Source organism: Chiloscyllium plagiosum, unplaced genomic scaffold, assembly GCF_037043375.1.
Source record: "Chiloscyllium plagiosum isolate Xiang-an unplaced genomic scaffold, Cpla_swu_hap1 HiC_scaffold_3, whole genome shotgun sequence".
NCBI classification, from domain to species: Eukaryota; Metazoa; Chordata; class Chondrichthyes; order Orectolobiformes; family Hemiscylliidae; genus Chiloscyllium; species Chiloscyllium plagiosum.
The window spans coordinates 154,249,708-154,269,290 of record NW_028270141.1 but is presented as its reverse complement, the minus strand read 5'-3'; the positions used below and the strand labels follow the sequence as shown (position 1 = coordinate 154,269,290).

At 43.7% G+C, this 19,583-nt stretch overlaps 1 protein-coding gene across 1 annotated transcript in view; it reads left to right on the top strand.

The window, feature by feature from the left end:
• Positions 1-19,583, top strand: part of LOC122540182 (dynein axonemal heavy chain 8-like) — a 1,370,012-nt gene that overhangs the window by 1,270,687 nt on the left and 79,742 nt on the right. Inside the window, exon 86 of the mRNA XM_087976825.1 lies at positions 4,484-4,600. Coding sequence (XP_087832951.1) covers positions 4,484-4,600 — 117 coding nt within the window. The remainder of the gene's footprint in view (positions 1-4,483; positions 4,601-19,583) is intronic.

The following is a 19,583-nucleotide window of genomic DNA, read 5'->3' as shown; positions in this document are numbered from 1 at the left end:
AACACAATGGGACTTTCTTCCTATAATTAGAATCAGGATCAGGTTTTATTGTCAGGTGTACAGAAGTACAGGGGGAAATACAATGAAAAGTTTACAATGTCGCCAATCATGGCATCATCTTATGTACCTAGATACCAAACCTTCGGTAAAAAATAAAGAATTAAGCGCTTGTTTATCATGATTTAAATGTTAGCATCGCTTTTTTGTTTCTAATTGTATCTCTTTATCCTAGTAAATCTATTGCAATGACTTGTAATGAATTATTTTTTAACTGGTTTAAACCAGGAACTTGACTTCTGGTCTACCTTAATTTGAGTTTTACAAATTAAAAGGGGAGGTGGTGAGGGGGCAGCAATTCGGATTGTGGCAGACATACATGGTAATTGTGCCACCAGATTTGATTTTCAAATGGTGGTCAGGGGACAGACCCATCAGCTGAATACTTTTCCAGCACCACCTATGGGCCAGATGAACGTGGAACACATTCCCTCAGTCAACCCAAATTGAACATCCTTGAATTTAGTCAAATTTTGGATCTGATGGCAAGGGTACAAACTCAGGTGTGCTATGTGTGCACCAAAATTGCAAAGTGGGTAGATCACCATCAATCAGCAGCTCACATGATTTGCACATGGACTGTCAGGTGAGGTGCAGTTGACTTTCTTTTACTGGTGCAGATAAAGTGGAAATTCTGTGGTAAATAATCAAAGAGTTTTCCAAAGTTTGAGATGTTCACATACCAGTGTCGGAAGCTTTGCTCTTTAATGATCAGGATTTAATGACGTGTATGGATACAGTTTCAAACTTTGTTGAGCATATGAATTTTACGAGTCTTGTGAACTGTGAGGTGAATGGCTTAGAACTTCAAAAGGACATACAAATAGTGCTCGAATGGATGGACAAGTGACAGAGGAAATTTAATTTCGATAAATGTGAAGTCATTCATTTGCTAGCAAGAATATGGAAAGGCAATAGGAAATTATGCAGATGATTCTAAAACGTCTGCAGGAACACAGAAACATGGGTGTTTAAAACAGTGAAAGTGCCAAGACAGATAGTCCCTATCACAGCAGAAGATGTGTTGGATGTTTTCGAATGTATGAAGGTGACCAGATATATCCAAGAACTCTGCAAGACTCTAGAAAATAAGTTGCAGGGGCCCGGCTAATGAGATCCAGGAGTAAGATCCAGAGACAGGAGGGTTGTGAATGTTGTGTCCTTATTCAAAGAAAACCTGGGAACTGTAGACCAGTAAGTCTAACACCTGTCTTGAGAATATTCTGAGGGATAAGATAGACATTCATTTGGAAAGATAGGGTTTGATAAGGAATAGTCAGCAAAGCTTTGTGAGTGGGGGATCATGCATCACAAATTTGTTCGAGTGCTTTGACAAAATGACCAGCAAGGTTGATGAAGGGAGGGCAGTAGACATAGTCTACATGGATATCAGTAAAGCCTTTGGTAAGGTTCCACATGGTAGGTTGTTCTGGAAGGTGAGATCACATGGAATTCCAGGAGAGCTAGCAAATTGGATACACAATTGACTTGATGGTAGGAAGCAGAGGGTAATAGTGGACTGGAGGCCTGTGCCTCAGGAGTCAGTGCTAGGCCCATTGCTGTTTGTTACCTATATCAATGCTTTGGATGTGAATGTCCAAGACATGATTAATAAGTTTGCCGATGACACTAAAATAGGCGGTATCATGGGTACTGAGGAAGGTTATCAGAAATTGCAGCAGGACCTTGATCAGCTGGAGAAGTGGGCCGAGAAATGGCAAAGTCCAATGTGGACTTTTTAGGGATAGTCTATGGGCGGCACAGTGGCACAGTGGTTAGCACTGCTGCCTCACAGCGCCAGAGACCCGGATTCAATTCCCACCTCAGGCAACTGTCTTTTTGGCGTTTTCATATTCTCCCCATGTCTGCGTGGGTTTCCTCCGGGTTCTCCGGTTTCCTCCCACAGTCCAAAAATGTGCAGGTTAGGTGAATTGGCCATGCTAAATTGCCCGTAGTGTTTGGTGAAGGGGTTTGGTTGGGTTGCTCTTCGGCGGGTCGGTGTGGACTTTGGGCCAAAGGGCCTGTTTCCACACTGTAAGTAATCTAATCTAATCAAATAGACTTTAATATAGATAAGTATGAGGTCTTGCGTTTTGGAAAGTGAAATCAAAGTAGGAGTTTGATTTGATGGTGAATGATAGGACCTTAAGGAGTGTAATGGAACAGAGGGACATTGGAGTTCAGGTGCACGGTTCTCTGCAAGTAGAGTCACAGGTAGACAGGGCAGTGAAGAAGGCTTTTGACACATTGGACTTCATCAGTCACAACATTGAGTATAAAAGTTGGAAAGTTATGTTGCAGTTATATAGGATGCAAGTGAGACAACACTTGGAGTTATTGTGCTCAGTTTTGGTCACCTTGCTATAGAAAGGATGTTAATAAACTGGAAAGAAAGCAGAAGAAATTTACAAGGATGTTGCCAGGACTCAATGGTCTGACTTATAGCGAGAGGTTGGACAAGCTAGGACTTTTTTCTGTAGAGCGTAGGAGACTGAGGTGGGATCTTATAGAAGTGTATAAGATCATGAGAGGCATGGATAGGGTGAATGAACTCGGTCTTTTTCCCAGCATTGGGGAATTGAGGACTAGGGGGCATCAGTTTAAGGTTAGAGGGGAAAAAGTTAAAGACAACATGAGGGACAACATTTTTACATAGAGGGTAGTAAGCATGTGCAATAAGCTGCCAGCAAAGGTGATTGATGCAGGTACATGAACAACATAGAAAAAATTTAGAAGGATATGCACCAAATACATGGAAATAGGGTTAGCTTGGGTAGGCATTTTGGTAGGCATGGACCAATTTGGGCCGATTGGCCAGTCTCAGTCCTGTAGGAGTCTATGACTCAATAAGAATGGTTAATAAAGTACACAGCATCCTACGCTTTATAGATAGGACCATAGAATGTGAAGTGAAGAAGTTATGTTCAACTTGTATGGGGCACCAGTTCAGCCTCAACTCCAGTATTAGATCACATTCTGGGTGTCACACTTCAAGAGGGTTTGTTGAAGCAGAAAGAATGCAGAAAAAAATCTCAAGAATGATCATAAGTAAGAGTAACTGAAATAGATTTAGATTAGATTAGATTACTTACAGTGTGGAAACAGGCCCTTCGGCCCAACAAGTCCACACCGACCCGCCGAAGCGTAACCCACCCATACCCCTACATTTACCCCTTTACCTAACACTACGGGCAATTTAGCATGGCGAATTCACCTGACTTGCACATCTTTGGAGTGTGGGAGGAAACCGGAGCACCCGGAGGAAACCCACGCAGACACGGGGAGAACGTGCAAACTCCACACAGTCAGTCGCCTGAGGCGGGAATTGAACCCGGGTCTCTGGCGCTGCGAGGCAGCAGTGCTAACCACTGTGCCACCGTGCCTCCCATGACTAATGCACCTAACACTAGGGGGAATTTAGCACGGCCAATTCACCTGACCTGCACATCTTTGGACTGTGGGAGGAAACCGGAGCACCCGGAGGAAACCCACGCAGACATGGGGAGAATGTGCAAACTCCACACAGACAGGCGCCTGAGGCTGGAATTGAACCTGGGATCCTGGTGCTGTGAGGCAGCAGTGCTAACCACTGAGCCACCGTGCTGCTCAGGTAAACACTGAGCACAATAATTTCTTTGACTTACATCAAAAAGAGTTCTAATATTCAGATAGCTTCTTCATCATAAAGACTGTCAGTTTCAACTTAGTTTCATTCATCAGCTCTGTCCTGCCTCAAATTATGAGCTCCTGAATTGCTCATCCAAAGTTATCTTTTAACTAATGGACTTGACCATTCCAATGTTTCCCATGTGGATCTACCCATCTTGCAACCTCTATAACTTTCCAATCCAAATTTTGGTTGAGTGTAAACTCGCCTGGTGAGATCCTGCTCAGCTGTCACTCTTGTGCGTGCTGACCTATATTGATTCCCCATCAAGTAACTATATTGTTTTCATTACCTTGTTAAGACCACACCTCATGGTCTCATCCTCGTACCTTAATAACCCCTCCGGCCCTTCAGCCCTCCAAGAATTCCTTCTTCCTCCAACTCTGGCTTGTTTTGCCTGACCGATCCCCATCACTATCTGCCCCTGACTGCCTTTCCCAGCCCGACCATCTGTGATATTGCCTGTAGCGATTGTGTCCTTGAACTGTAATCAATCTCTCCATTTTTCCATTTCTCCTTCTTTAAGATGCTCCTTAACAATCTGTCTCTTTGGCCAAGCATTCATCAGTAGTCCTGATTATCTCCTGATGTGGGTCAGTCGTAATTTCTTTTGATATTGCCCTGGTAAATCCCCTGAGTATATTAACTGCATCCCATATGTATGTAAATTACATTGCTGTTGATGATATTGAAATATTTCATTAGAAGTAATTTAAAGTCAGTTTTACAAGCAACAATTCACTTCCTATTACACATTAGGAACGGCGCAAGTTTGGTCCTCTGGGATGGTGTATTCCATATGAGTTCAACGCTTCAGATTTCACAGCCAGTATCCAGTTCATACAGAACCATCTTGATGATTGTGATAAAAAGAAGGTATGTTGTAGGCTGCTTGAGTCTTGTCAATATTGATAAAGAATAAGAACTTTTTTTTCCGAAAGTTTAGCGTAATTTTAAATAAAACTAGATGAATTTATTGCCAAAGCAGGTCCAGAAGGAGAAATGGCGAGAGAATAAAGGGAGTGTAAGAAAAGAAAAACATTGAGGGAAAACTTGTATGACCTTTCCCTCGTGGAGAGGAAGCTACATTCCATTGTGGCTCAAATTCTAGCAACTCAAAACTGTGCATTTAGGAGGCAGTAGGTCAGTAGTAGCATGAATAGAATTGTATTCAACTACAACCTGTATGGACCAACGTATACCCCAGTTTACCATTACGGTCAAGCCAGGTAAACCCGGTGAGCTGAAAGTGACTGCCTTTGACATCAAGGCAACATTTTATTGAGCATAGCATCAACTAGTCCAAATAAAACCAAAGTCAGTGGATATGAGGGAAAACTTCTAGTGAGGTAGTGTGTGTCCAGATGCAGCAAGACCTGGACAGCATTCAGACTAACAAGTTTGTGAAGGTTTGTAGCTCAGGTTGAGGTTTAGGGTGTAGGTTTGCTCGCTGAGCTGTAGGTTTGATATCCAGACGTTTCATTACCTGGCTAGGTAACATCATCAGTGGCAACCTTCAAGTTCGGACTTTTCTCGCTGGAAAGAAGAAGGAAAAGAGGTGACCCAATCAAGGTGTACAAGGTAATGAGAGGCATGGATTGAGTCAATAGCCAGAGACTTTTACCCAGGGCAGGATTGACTGGTACGAGGGGTCATAGTTTTAAGATATTAGGAGGAGCGTATAGAGGAGATGTCAGAGGTAGATTCTTTACACAGAGAGTTGTGAATGCATGGACTTGGAGGTCGCCACTGATGATGAAACATCTGGATATTAAACCTACAGCTCAGCGAGCAAACCTACACCCTAGACTAACAAGTGGCAAATAATATTCTCACCACACAAATGCTCGGCTTTGACTAACCCCTCGTGGAAAGTATCTAACCATTTCCCTTAAACTTCAACTCTGTTTGTATTGCTGAAGCTCCCTCATTTCATATACCTAAGAGCCAGACGGCGGACTTGGGCCAGGGAGCAGAAACAGGTTTGCTATAGTAGACAACCGTTAGGGCTAGGGGTCCTGGGATTGTTCAGTGCCAGCAAGCCATGGGCAATTCATAGAATGCCTACAGTGTGAATTCAGCCCTTCAGCCCAACAAGTCCACACCAACCCTCCAAAAAGTATCCCACCCAAACCCATTCTCCATTACTCTACATTTATATAGAACATAGAACATAGAAAAGTACAGCACAGAACAGGCCCCTGCGGCCCACAATGTTGTGCCGAGGATTATTCCTAATCTAAAATAAAATAACCTAACTTACGCACTCCTCAATTCACTGCTGTCCATGTGCATGTCCAGTAGTCGCTTAATTGTTCCTAATGACTCTGTTTCCACCAGCACCACTGGCAAAACATTCCATGCATTCACAACTCTCTGCGTAAAGAATCTACCTCTGACGTCTCCTCTTAATATCTTAAAACTATGACCCCTCGTGCCAGTCAATCCTGCCCTGGGGAAAAGTCTCTGGCTATTGACTCTATCCATGCCTCTCATTACCTTGTACATCTCGATTGGGTCACCTCTTTTCCTTCTTCTTTCCAGCAAGAAAAGTCCGAACTTAGTCAACCTCTCTTTGTAAGACAAGGCCTCCAGTCCAGGCAGCATCCTGGCAAACCTTCTTTGCACCCTCTCCAAAGCCTCCATATGTTTCCTATAATAGGGTGACCAGAAATGGACGCAATATTCCAAGTGTGGTCTCACCAGGGTCTTGCAGAGCTGCAGCAAAACCTCACGGCTCTTAAACTCGATCCCCCTGTTAATGAAAGCCAAAACACCATATGCTTTCTTAACAATCCTATCCACTTCGGTGGCAACTTTGAGGGATCTATGAACTTGAACAGCAAGATCCCTCTGTTCCTCCACACTGCCAAGAATCCTATCTTTAATCTTATATTCGGCATTCAATTTTGACCTTCCAAAATGCAACACTTCGCATTTATATAGGTTGAACTCCATCTGTCATTTCTCAGCCCAGCTCTGCATCCTGTCTATATTGCGCTACAGCCTGCAACAGCCCTCGATACTATCAACGGCACCTCCGACCTTTGTGGCATTGGTAAAAATACTAACCCAGCCCTCAACCTCCTCATCCAAGTAATTCATAAAAACTACAAAGAGTAGAGGCCCAAGAACAGAGCCCTGCAGGACACCACTCACCACTGACCTCCAGGCAGAATACTTTCCATCTACAATCACTCTCTGCCTTCTGTCAGCCAACCAATTCTGAATCCAGACAGCCAAATCTCTGTGTATCCCATATCTCCTGACTTTATGAATGAACCTACCATGGAGAACCTCATCAAATACTCTGCTGAAGTCCATATACACCACATCCACTGCTCGACATTCATCAACCTGTCTCGGCACCTCCTCAAAGAACTCAGTAAGATTTGTGAGGCATGACCACAAAGCCATGCTGACTACTTTTAATCACACTATGATTAGATTAGATTAGATTACTTTGATTAGATTAGATTAGATTAGATTAGATTAGATTAGATGATTAGATTAGATTACTTACAGTGTGGAAACAAGCCCTTCGGCCCAACAAGTCCACACCGACCCGCCGAAGCGCAACCCACCCATACCCCTACATTTACCCCTTTAACCTAACACTACGGGCAATTTAGCATGCTTTTCGAAACAGTCATAAATCCTATCCCTCAGAATTCTTTCCAAAACCTTGCTGACCACAGATGTAAGTCTGACTAGTCTGTAATTGCCAGGGATTTCCCTGTTACCCTTCCTGAAAAGAGGAACAACATTCGCCTACTTCCAATCCTCTGGTACGACTCCTGTGGTGAGTGAGGAGGCAAAGATCCTCTCCAGCAGCTTAGCAACCTCCTTTCTTGCTTCCCAGAGTGGCCTAGGATAAATCTGGTCTGGCCTTGGGGACTTATCAATCTTAATGTGTGCCAAAATTTCCAGCACATCAACTTCGTCAATCTTGCTCTGTTCAAGCCTGTTTCCCAGCTCCTCAAAGTTCTCATTTACAACAAGGTCCCTTTCCTTAGTGAAAACTGAAGCAAAAACCTCTTTTAGTGCTTCCCCTACTTGCTCAGACTCCATGCACAAGTACCCTACTCTATCCCTGACCGGCCCTACCTTCTTCCTGATCATTCTCTTATTCCTCACTTATGAGTAAAATGCCTTTGGGTTCTCCCGAATCTTTCCTGCTAAGCCTTTTTCATGCCCTCTCCTGTCTCTCCTCAGTCCATTTCTGAGCTCCTTTCTAGTAAGCCTGTAATCCTCTAAAGGAAAAAGTGAGGACTGCAGATGCTGGAGACCAGAGTTGAAAAGTGTGATGCTGGAAAAACACAGCAGGCCAGGCAGCATCCGAGGAGCAGGCGAATCGACGTTTCAGGCATAACCCTTCTTCAGAAATGAGGCTGGTGTGCCAAGCGGGCTGAGATAAAAGGTAGATAAAAGGTCCCTATACACTTCCATCCGCCAGACCCCTTCTCCCGCCTCCAACACACCCCACCTGCCTGGACACCCCGTGCTGGCCTCTTACCCGCCTTTGATCTCTTCATATCCAACTGCCGCCGCGACATTGACCGCCTCAACCTGTCCACCCCTCTCACCCACTCCAACCTCTCACTCTCACAACGCGCAGCCCTCCACTCTCTCCACTCCAACCCCAACCTCACCATCAAACTGGCAGACAAGGGAGGCGCAGTGGTAGTTTGGCGCACCAATCTTTACATTGCTGAGGCTAAACGCCAGCTCATGGACAACTCCTCCTACTGCCCCCTTGACCATGACCCCACCTCCCACCACCAAACCATCATCCCCCAGACCATCCATAACCTCATCACCTCAGGGGATTTCCCATCCACCGCCTCCAACCTCATAGTCCCACAACCCCGCACCGCCCGTTTCTACCTCTTGCCCAAAATCCACAAATCCGACTGCCCTGGCTGACCCATTGTCTCAGCCTGCTCCTGGCCCACCGAACTCAACTCTGCATACCTCGACATTGTCCTGTCCCCCTTAGTCCAAGAACTCCCCACCTATGTTCGGGACACCACCCACGCCCTCCACCTCCTCCATGATTTTCACTTCCCTGGCCCCCAACGCCTTATCTTCACGATGGACATCCAGTCCCTATATACTTCCATCCGCCATCCCCCCTACCTTTTATCTCAGCCCGCTTGGCACACCAGCCTCACACGAGCTTATGCCCGAAACGTCGATTCTCCTGCTCCTCGGATGCTGCCTGGCCTGCTGTGTTTTTCCAGCACCACACTTTTCAACTGTAATCCTCTAAAGTTGTGCTAGATCCTTGCTTCCTCCACCTTACGTAAGCTGTCGTCTTCCTTTTGAGGAGAAGCTCCTCTGTTCTCATCATCCAAAGTTCCTTAACCTTCCCTCTTCTTGCTTGTCTCCAAGAAACAAATTTGTGCATCACTCATAACAATTGCTCCTTAATCAGTCTCCACATGTCTGTTATGCCCTTTCTGTGGAACAACTGCTCCCACTCTGTACTTCCCAACTCCTGTCTGATAGCGTCATAATTTCCTTTTCCCCAATTATGTATCTTCCTTTGGTAACTGCTCCTTCCCCTCTCCAAATGTATGGTAAATAGGAGGCAGTTGTGATCACTGTCACCAAAGTGTTCTCCCACTGCAACATCTGACACCTGTCCTGGCTCATGCCGAGCACCAAATCCAAAATGGCCTCTCTCCCTGTCAGCCTGTCTATATACTGAGTAAAGAAACCCTCCTTAACACACCTGACAAAAATGGGTCCATCCAAACCATCTGCACTAAGGAGGTTCCAGTCAATGTTGGGAAAGTTGAAGTCACCCATAACAACAACCCTGTTACATCTGCATTTTTCCAAAGTCTGCTGGCCTATGAGTTCTTCAATCTCCCTAAAGCTATTCAGAGGTCTGTAGAAACTCCCAATGAGGAGGCTGCTCCCTTGTTGTTCCTAATTTCCACCCATACTATCTCAGTAGACAAACTTTCCTCAACATCCTTCATTTCTGTAGCTGTGGTGCACTCTCTGATTAGTAATGCTACACCCCCTCCTCTTTTTCCACCCTCTCTGTTCTTTCTAAACATTCTAAACCCTAGAACATCTAGCAACCATTCCTGCCCCTGTGAAACCCACATCTCCATTATGGCCACAATATCATAGTCCCAAGTACTGATCCATACTGTAAGTTCATCACTCTTATTTCTGGCACTCCTTGCATTAAAGCAGACACACTTTAATTGATCCCTTTGTTCCATCACATGAATAACCTTCCCGATAGATTAGTTACATCCTGTCACTTCCCGTCTCAGATATGTAGCTCTGGTTCATTTACCCATGACTAATGCACCTAACCTACGCATCCCTCAACATTATGTGCAATTTGCCATGGGCCAATTCACCTAACCTGCACATCTTTGGATTGCGGGAGGAAACCGGAGCACCCGGAGGAAACCCACGTGAACACGTGGATAACGTGCAAACTCCACACAGTTGCCCAAGGCTGGAATCGAACCCAGGTCCCTGGCACTGTGAGGCATCAGTGCTAACCACTGAGCCATCGTGCCTCCCTAAATTGGGATTTCAGAGATGCCAGAGTGAGGATAAGGAAGCCAGCTGAATTTAACAATACAATAAAATGTTCTTCTTTAAGTGGCATGTATTATAATGTCAGCAATCATGTCTTTTTGGCTTTCATAGTCCTTGACAACAACTAATACTAGTTGTTCTCAAACCTTGGACCTGCTCTGCTTAAGCTTTTGGAGTATACCCTTGTTTATCTCTGTCTCATTCTACTACATTTAATTTTATCATTCACTATTATCTTGTCTCTCTCTCTCGCTCTCTCTTAACACAATCCCACAAAATTGTAGTTGTCTGTTGCCTATCATCTGCAAAGGTTCTTGTGTGCACAATTTCTTCAACTTTTCCTCTTTAATTATGTGTGTTATCAATTAATTCCCATTATACATCTCAGAAACAATGGGCCGATTCTTACTTGAGATTTCTTTGTATTTCACAGAGGGTTTCTGATTATTTGATTGTTTGATTTATTGTTGTGTATACTGAGGTACAGTGAAAAGTCTTGCTTTGCATGCTGTATAGGTAGATTGTACCATACAAAGTGCATCAGGTTGGCAGGACAGAGTGCAGCATGCAGTGTTACTGCCGCAGAGAAGGTTCACAGAGAGGGATCAGATTAGTATTTGAGAGGTTCGTTCAAAAGTAACAGTGGAAAACAAGGTGTTCTTGATTCTGTTTGTATGTATATTCAAACCTTTATGTCTTCTGCCCGAAGGAAGAGAGAATAACCAGGGTGGGAGGAGTCTTTGATTTTGTTGGTTGCTTTCCCAAAGCAGTAGAAGTTTAGATGGAGTCATTGGATGGAAGGCTGGTTTGTGTGATGTATTGACTGTGTTCCTGGTACCGTAACTCCTTGTGGTCTTGGGAAGAGCAGTTGCCATACCACGTTGTGATACATCCAGATAGGATACTTTCTAAGGTACATTTATAAACATTGGTAAGAGTCCTTGTGAACCTCCTGAGGAAGCAGCGATGTTACTGCACTTTTTGACCATTGCGTCGGTGTGGGTGAACCAGGACAGATTACTGGAGATCATCAATGCCAGGAACAAGATCCACCATTGATGCAGACAGGAGCATGCCCTGTACTCCTTTTGCTGAAGTCAGTGACTTCAGCAGTGACTTCTTTGCTTCCTTCACACCATGCCGCTAAGCACTCAATCTCCCCTGTATTCTGTCTCACTTTTGTTTAGGATCCAACCTACAATGGTGGTGTTATCAGCAATTTGTATATAAAGTTGGGACAGAATTTGGCCACATGGTTGTGAAACTGTAAGAAGTATAGTAGAGTGCTGGATACGCTTCCTTGTGGAGCATTGGTGTTGAGGATTTTGGCGGAGGAGGTGTTCTCATCTATTCTTACAGATTGAGGTCTGTGGGTCAGGAAGTCGAGGATCCTGTTACGGGATCCTGTTAAACAAACCCACACTAATCACACAGACACCCGTTGTTTGTGGCAAGGCTTACATGACATAACGGGCTACAAAGCAAAGTCAAACTGAATCACAGGCAGCAGTACATCCCTACCTGATGAACTCAATGCATTCTATGCTCACTTGTTATGTACGTGTCCTTGTTATCCAGATGTTCGAGGGATGAGTGTAAGGGCCGGGAGATGGTGTCTGCTATGGGCATGTTGCACCAGTAGGTGCACTGAAAAGGATCAAGGCAATCTGGGAAGCTGGAGTTGGTGTGAGCCATGACTAACCTCTCAAAGCATGTCATAATGATGGAGCCGGGTAGTAGTCTTTGAGGCACACTGCATGTGTTTTCTTTGTTACTGGGATGTTCCTGATCTTCTTGAAGTATTTGGCGACTTCAGATTACAGTAAGGGAAGGTTAAAGATGTCTGCAAATAGTCCCACCAGCTGGTCCATAAAGGATCTGAGTGCACAGTCAGGGATTCTATCTGGGCTAGTTGTTTTCTATGGGTTCACTCCCAAGAAAGACGATTTAATGTCTGTGGCAGCAACTGTGGGTACAGGTATATCCAAAGCTGTTGGGATAGGTGACGTCATTTCATTGACTTTCTGTTCAAAGTGAGCATAGAATGAGCTCATCAGGTAGGGATGTACTGCTGCCTATTATTCAGTTCGACTTCGCTTTGTAGCCCGTTATGTCGAAGAGGCCTTGCCATAAACAATGGCTGTCCGTGTGGTTGGTCGGGGTTTTATTTTATATTCACTCATTGGACGTGGGCATCACTGGCCCGCTCAGTGTTTATTGGTCATTCCTCATTGCTCAGAGACCCATTGCTGTGGGTCTGGAGTCACATGTTAGCCAGACCAAGTGGGAATGGCAGGTTTCTTCCCTAAAGGACCTTTCCCTAAAATTTATCTATCTTTGTTTGAAAACATTACAATGAGGTAGCCTCAATTGCCTCATTGGGCAGGGAATTCCCCAGATTCACAACTCTTTGGGAGAAGAGGTTCCACCTCAAATCAGTCCTGAATCTACCCCCCTTATTTTGAGGCTACGCCCCCCAGTTCTAGTTTCACCTGCCATTGGAAACAACATTCCTACTTCCACGTTATATATTGCTTTCATAATTGTATATGTTTCTATAAGATGCCCCCATATTCTTTGCAAATCCGATCACTACGGCCATGAATATGATGGGTCCTTCAGTTGTGACCTATTTATGTGGAGGCTGTTTGACAGTTGCTGCATTTGTTGCTCCTCTGGCCCTTTGCATTGCACCTTACATCAACACATTCATAGCCTTATCTGATGACTGTTGACAACCATGACAAGTGCCTGGCTCTGCGCCTACGCTAAACAGCAAGGCAAGACAGAAGTACTCTGAACCTTTAATGGTGTGGCTGTGGGGTTAAAGTACCAAAGGTAGGAAAGGCAATGTGAGCATTGAAGTGGGCTCAAAGTGAGTGAGCAAGATCCCTGAGATGTACCCTTATCCAAAGCTGAACTAGATGTCTCTCCCTGAGCACAAAATGTCCTTGCACCAATGAAAGATGTCAATTCATTCCAGAGTGCAGAAGTGCACTGTGAGTGAACTAGGTATGTGCCATGATGATATAGCTATGTTGGTATATATCAGACATCAAGGTCCATGGATTTGGGATGCATACAGTCACCTCCCATGGAACATGACCTGAGATGTTAATGCCGGGAGTCCAAGATTGAGGTATGAAGCAACAAATAGTGAGCTGGAGTCATGAGGTAACTGCTTTGACATTCATTTTGGGAATTCTTGGTGTCTACTTTCTCTCCAGTGGAACAGATGGGGCATGGGAAACTGTATTTTAATGAGGTAATGTTAGGTGATAATGAGAGACAATCCAGACAAATAAGTCTCTCGCTGCTCACTCGGAGATCCTCACTGGATACCTCGTCTTGTTTCCTAGCGTTCTCACCATCGCACATGTCACTCCTCCAGGGCTGGGAAAGATTCCACCTAATAGTTCTGTTGACTTTAATTTTACTGATGTAAGTTTGAGGGGATATTTCAGCATACTCAGAATAAGTATATTTCCACCATAAATGAAAGTCCTAGTAGTTAGGGAAAGCATTAAACTTAAGGAAAAAGGACATTAATGTGAAAAGTTGAGCAGCCAGTCAGATGATTGGTAAGAATATAAAGAACAGCAGAGAATGACTAAAATGTCAATTAGGAGGAAGAAATTAAAATATGACAGGGTGCTAGCTAGTAATGTAAAAATAGATGGCAACAGTTTCCACAGATTTTTGGTAAAGAAAATAAGTACAAGTGAAGTGAGTGTTGATCTTCTAGAGTGAGAGTTGGAAATTCAAGGCAAATGATGGAGAAATAATAAATATAACAAATAAATAATTTTCTTCTGTCTTCACCGATGAGGATCCAAAAATATTCCAGCAATTTTTTTGGTTACAATTCATTTATGAGATGTAGGCATCACTGGCCAAGCCAGCATTCATTGCCCATCCTCAATTGCCCAGAGGAAAGATTAGAGTTAACCAGATTGCTGTGGTTCTGATATCATATGTAGGCTATATTAGATAACAGATTTCCTTCCTTAAGTGAATATTGAGTGAAAGATTAGATTAGATTAGATTAGATTAGATTAGATTACTTTACAGTGTGGAAATAGGCCCTTCGGCCCAACAAGTCCACACCGACCCGCCGAAGCGCAAACCACCCATATATTTACCCCTTGCCTAACACTAGGGACAATTTAGCATGGCCAATTCACCTGACCTGCACATCTTTGTGACTGTGGGAGGAAACCGGAGCACCCGGAGGAAACCCACGCAGACACGGGGAGAATGTGCAAACTCCACACAGTCGCCTGAGGCGGGAATTGAACCCAGGTCTCTGGCGCTGCGAGGCAGCAGTGCTAACCACTGTGCCACCGTGCTGCCCAAAAGTGATAGGTTTTTACAACAATTGGTAGCAGGCTTTTACTGATTTAAAATTTCACCAGTTGGCACAGTGGAGATTCCTGTTTCCAGAGCATTAGTCTGGGGTTCTAGATGAATAGACCTGTGACCTTGCCAATATACCATTGTCTCCCAATCAGAAGGTGCAGGAATGTGAGGAATGGAGTGAATGCTATTCACCAGAGAAGCAGCACTAAGCAAACTGGTGGAGTTGTGGGCTAACAAGTGTCTGGGTTCAAATGGACTTTATCCCAGGATCTTAACAGAGGTGACTGATGTGATGCTTGGTGTTAATGTTGAAAATTCCCTCAATTCAGGAAAGATTCCATTGGACTGAAAAGCTGCAAATAAAAAGTGGTGGCAAGAAACAGGAAACTATATATGAGTTAGCTTGACATTTGTCATGGGGAAGATGTTACAATAAATCATTAAAGAGATTATAAATTTCCACTTACCAATACCTGAGGTAATTCATAGAATCATAGAATTGGGAAGAATCAGCATGGTTTTGTAAAGGGAAATCATGTTTACCCATTGTTTGGAGTTTTTGGAGATAAGGGAAAGTCTGTTAGTTGGATTTTCAGAGGCATTTGATACAGTGCCACATATGGTACTTTGAATGGGAAATAGTTTGGGAAAAGGGAAAAGTCCAAAAGGACCCAGATGATCTGATAAGCGTCACTGAAGGTAAGCATACAGTTGCAGTAGGTGGGCAAGAAGACCTAAATGGTACATTGGCCTCCATAATGAGAGGATTCTGATGGTATTTGTATGACACCTTTACCTGGTGAACTATAATCCACTCGCTGTCCACAGCTCTGTGAGGGAATCACCACTTCTTCACCCAGAATCTCATTTTTCATAACAGTAAGCATACTGGAATTCCTACTGCTTCAGCTTCAGTTTGAATCAGTTGGATTGACTTGCCTAGCCTCAGAGAAGACTTACTGAGCACTTCCATTGGAACTTCTAGATAGCCAAATATTTGATCTGTGGTGCCAATTTTAACTCCGGCAATAGTATTCCTCAGATTATTGCACTTTACACATTACATATGTACACATTACATATATGTTATCTTCACAGACCAAATCGCTTCCCCCAAGTATGTCACTGCCTTCTAACTGAAACAATGCATCACCCTGACAGTTAAAGTTCCAGAAACTATGTGATATTCCAGATATACCTGACACAGAGACATCATCGATATATACTTGCCTCGAGAACCTTTACAAAACTTTGGCATTCAATGTATTCTCAGCTCTCTTTCCCCAACAAACAAGTTTAGATGGCTCATATATTCTAAATGTCACTGTAGGTTTAGCAACTTCATTTGGTGGATAAGATGTTACCTTTCCTTTTGAGGAGAAAGTTTGTATCTCTCAAGTATCTTATTCATCTCCTCTGCATTCATAACAATATTTGTACTTGGTCTAATAGATGTAGTCGGAGCTACAACTAGAATTTTTGTATTTTCAATCAAAGCCCCATTCTCTACATTGACCTTGTGTATCCTTGAAAGTCCCATGTGTTTACCCAGTAACGTTGACCAATCTGTATAAATATCTCCTACCTTGGGCGATGGAAACACTAAGCCTTTTGGAAATAATTTCTGTTATCAGCACCTTCCTCTGACTTGAAGTTGAGATACCAGGGTATTTCCAGCTCTCCTTTCCAGTCCCTGGCTACTTGTCTTCTCTTATCCTTCCATCTTATATCCTTTAGATTTGTGCGGGCAATGAGAAAAGGATTTGCATTTGTGGACAAGCTTATAATCATCAGCAATCTTAGATGCACATTTGGCTTTTGAAACCTTCTACTTTCTTACTATGTGGGTTCTTACCATTGGAGGAAATGCATTTTCACATTCCTCGACAGAAAAGTATTTGTCCCACTCTGTCAATTTCCATATAAATCTGTCCAGGCTATTTCAGGGGTTCCAAAATTTCTACCTGTAAGCTCAGGGACAAATTCATACTCACTGAGAATAGCCTTTTTTTTTGCCATCTCACAATCTACGGAAACTTCCTCAGGTAGTATGTGTAAATTGCATGAGCTCCACACATCAACCTGATCTTCAGGGGCAGTTTTCTCTTGACCACCTTTTCTCAGAGAGTCATAGAGATGTACAGCACAGGAACAAACCTTTCGGTCCAACTTGTCCAAGCCAACTAGATATACTAAAGTAATCTGGGGCAGCACGGTGGCTCAGTTGCTAGCACAGCTGCCTCACAGCACCAGGGACTCAGGTTTGATTCCAGCCTTGGGTGACTGTCTGTGTGGAGTTTGCACATTCTCCCTGTGTCTGTGTGGGTTCCCTCCAGTTTCGTCCTGCAGTCCAAAAATGTGCAGGTCAGGTGAATTGGCCATTCTAAATTGCCCATAGTGTTAGATGCACTAGTTAGAGGGAAATGGATCTGAGTGGGTTACTCTTCGGAGGGTCAGTGTGGACTTGTTGGGCTGAAGGGCCCGTTTCCACCCATTAGGGAATCTAACCTAATCTCATTTGCCAGCACTTAGCCCATAAACCCTTTAAACCCTTCCTATTCATACACCCAACCAGATGCCTTTTAAATGCTGTAATTGTACCAGCCTCCACCTCTTCCTCTGGCAGCTCATTCCATATACACACCACCCTCTGTATGAAAAAGTTACCCCTTAGGTCCCTTTTATATCTTTCCCCTCTCACCCTGAGTCTAGTTCTGGACTCCCCCATCCCAGGGAAAATACCTTGTCTATTTATCCTATCCATGTCCCTAGTGATTTTATAAACCTCAGCCTCAGCCGCTCAAGGGAAAACAGTCCCAGCCTATTCAGCCTCTCCCTGTAGTTCAAATCCTCCAACCCTGACAACATCCTTGTAAATCTTTTCTGATCCGTTTCAAGTTTCACAACATCCTTTCAATAGGAAGGAGACCAGAATTGCACACAATATTCCAAAAGTGGACTAACTGATGCCATGTACAGCCGCAATATGACCCCCAATTCCTATATTCAATGCTCTGACCAATAAAGGAAAACAGACCAAGCGCCTTCCTCACTATCCTATCTACCTGCGACTCTACTTTCAAGAAGCTATAAACCTGCACTCCAAGATCTCTTTGTTCAGCAACACTCCCAAGGACCTTATGATTAAGTGCATAAGTCTGATTTGCTTTTCCAAAATGCAGCACCTCGCATTTATCTAAATTAACCTCCAACTGCCACTCCTCAGCCCATTGATCCATCTGATCAAGATCTGGTTATACTCTGAGATAATCTTAGAACATAGAATATTACAGAGCAGTACAGCCTCTTCGGCCCTTGATTTTGCGCCGACCTGTGGAACCAATCTGAAGCCCATCTAACCCACACTATTCCATTCTCGTCCATATGCCTATCCAATGACCAAGTAAATGCTCTTAAAGTTGATGAGTCTACTACTGTTGCAGGCAGGGCGTTCCACGCTCTTACTACTCTCTGAATAAAGAAACTATCTCTGACATCTGTCCTATATCTATCACCCCTCAATCTAAAACAATGTCCCCCCATGTTAATCATCACTATCCAAAGAAAAAGGTTCTCACTGTCCACCCTGTCTAACCTTCTGGTTATCTTATATGTCTCAATTAAGTCACCTCTCAACCTCTCGAATGAAAATAGCCTCAAGTCCCTCAGTCTTTCCTCATAAGACCTTCCCTCCATACCACATAACATTCTATTAAACCTCCTCTGAACCCTCTCCAAAGCTTCCACATTCTTCCTATAATGTGGTGACCAGAAGTGTATGCAATACCCCAAGTGCCTTCTTAACAACCCTATAAACCTGGCTGGCAACTTTCAGGGATCTATGTACATGGACACGGTGATCTCTATGCTCATCTACACTACCAAAAATCTTACCATGATTTGGAGGTGCCGCTATTGGACTGGGGTAGACAAAGTTAAAAATCACACAACATCAGGTTATAGTCCAACAGGTTTATTTGGAAGCACTAGCTTTCGAAGTGCTGCTTTTTCATCAGCTGGCTGTGAAGCAGAATCGTAAGACACAGACTACAGCAATAGGATTGCAGTGTCATGGAATGTAATATTAAACAAATTTAGCTTAAGTCTATCAACTTTTAGAATGACCATATTAGTTTTGGTTCCTTCATATGTAAATCCCAAAACTTTTGTGTGTGTGTGTATAGTGCAATGGGGTCACCTGTAGTTTGTTCATGTTACACTAAAGGTGACCCCACCACTATGCACACACATGCACACACACTCTCACACACACACACACACGCACATGCACACAGACCCTCTCTCATATGCTCACACACAGACACTCCACACTCACACTCACATACGCACCCTCTCATCCGGCCCAGGAAACTTATTTAGTCTCACATGTTCCAGAATTGCTAATATCTCCTCCTTGTGAACCTCAATTCCATCTAGTCTAGTAGCCTGGATCTCAGTATTCTCCTTGACAACATTGTGTTTTTCCAGTGTGAATACTGATGAAAAATATTCACTTAATGCTTCTCCTAACTGCTCAGACTCCATGCAAAACATGCCAATACTGTCCTTGATTGGCCCTAATCTTTCTCTAGTCTTTAGTTTATTCCTGATATACTTATAGAAGCTTTAGGGAATTTTTTTGCTGTCCACTACACCTCCAATTTTGGTGTCATCTACAAACTTACTAACAATACCTGCTTTGTTAACATCCAAACCATTTATGTAAATGACGAAAAACAATGGGCCCAGCACCAATCCTTGTGGCACTCCATTAGTCACAGGCCTCCAGTCTGAAAAGCAACCCTTCAACATCACCCTCTGTCTTCTACCTTCGAGCCAGTTCTGTATCTAAATGGCTAGTTCTCCCTGTATTCCATGAGATCTAACCTTGCAAACCAGTCTCCCACGAGGAACCTAGTCAAACGCC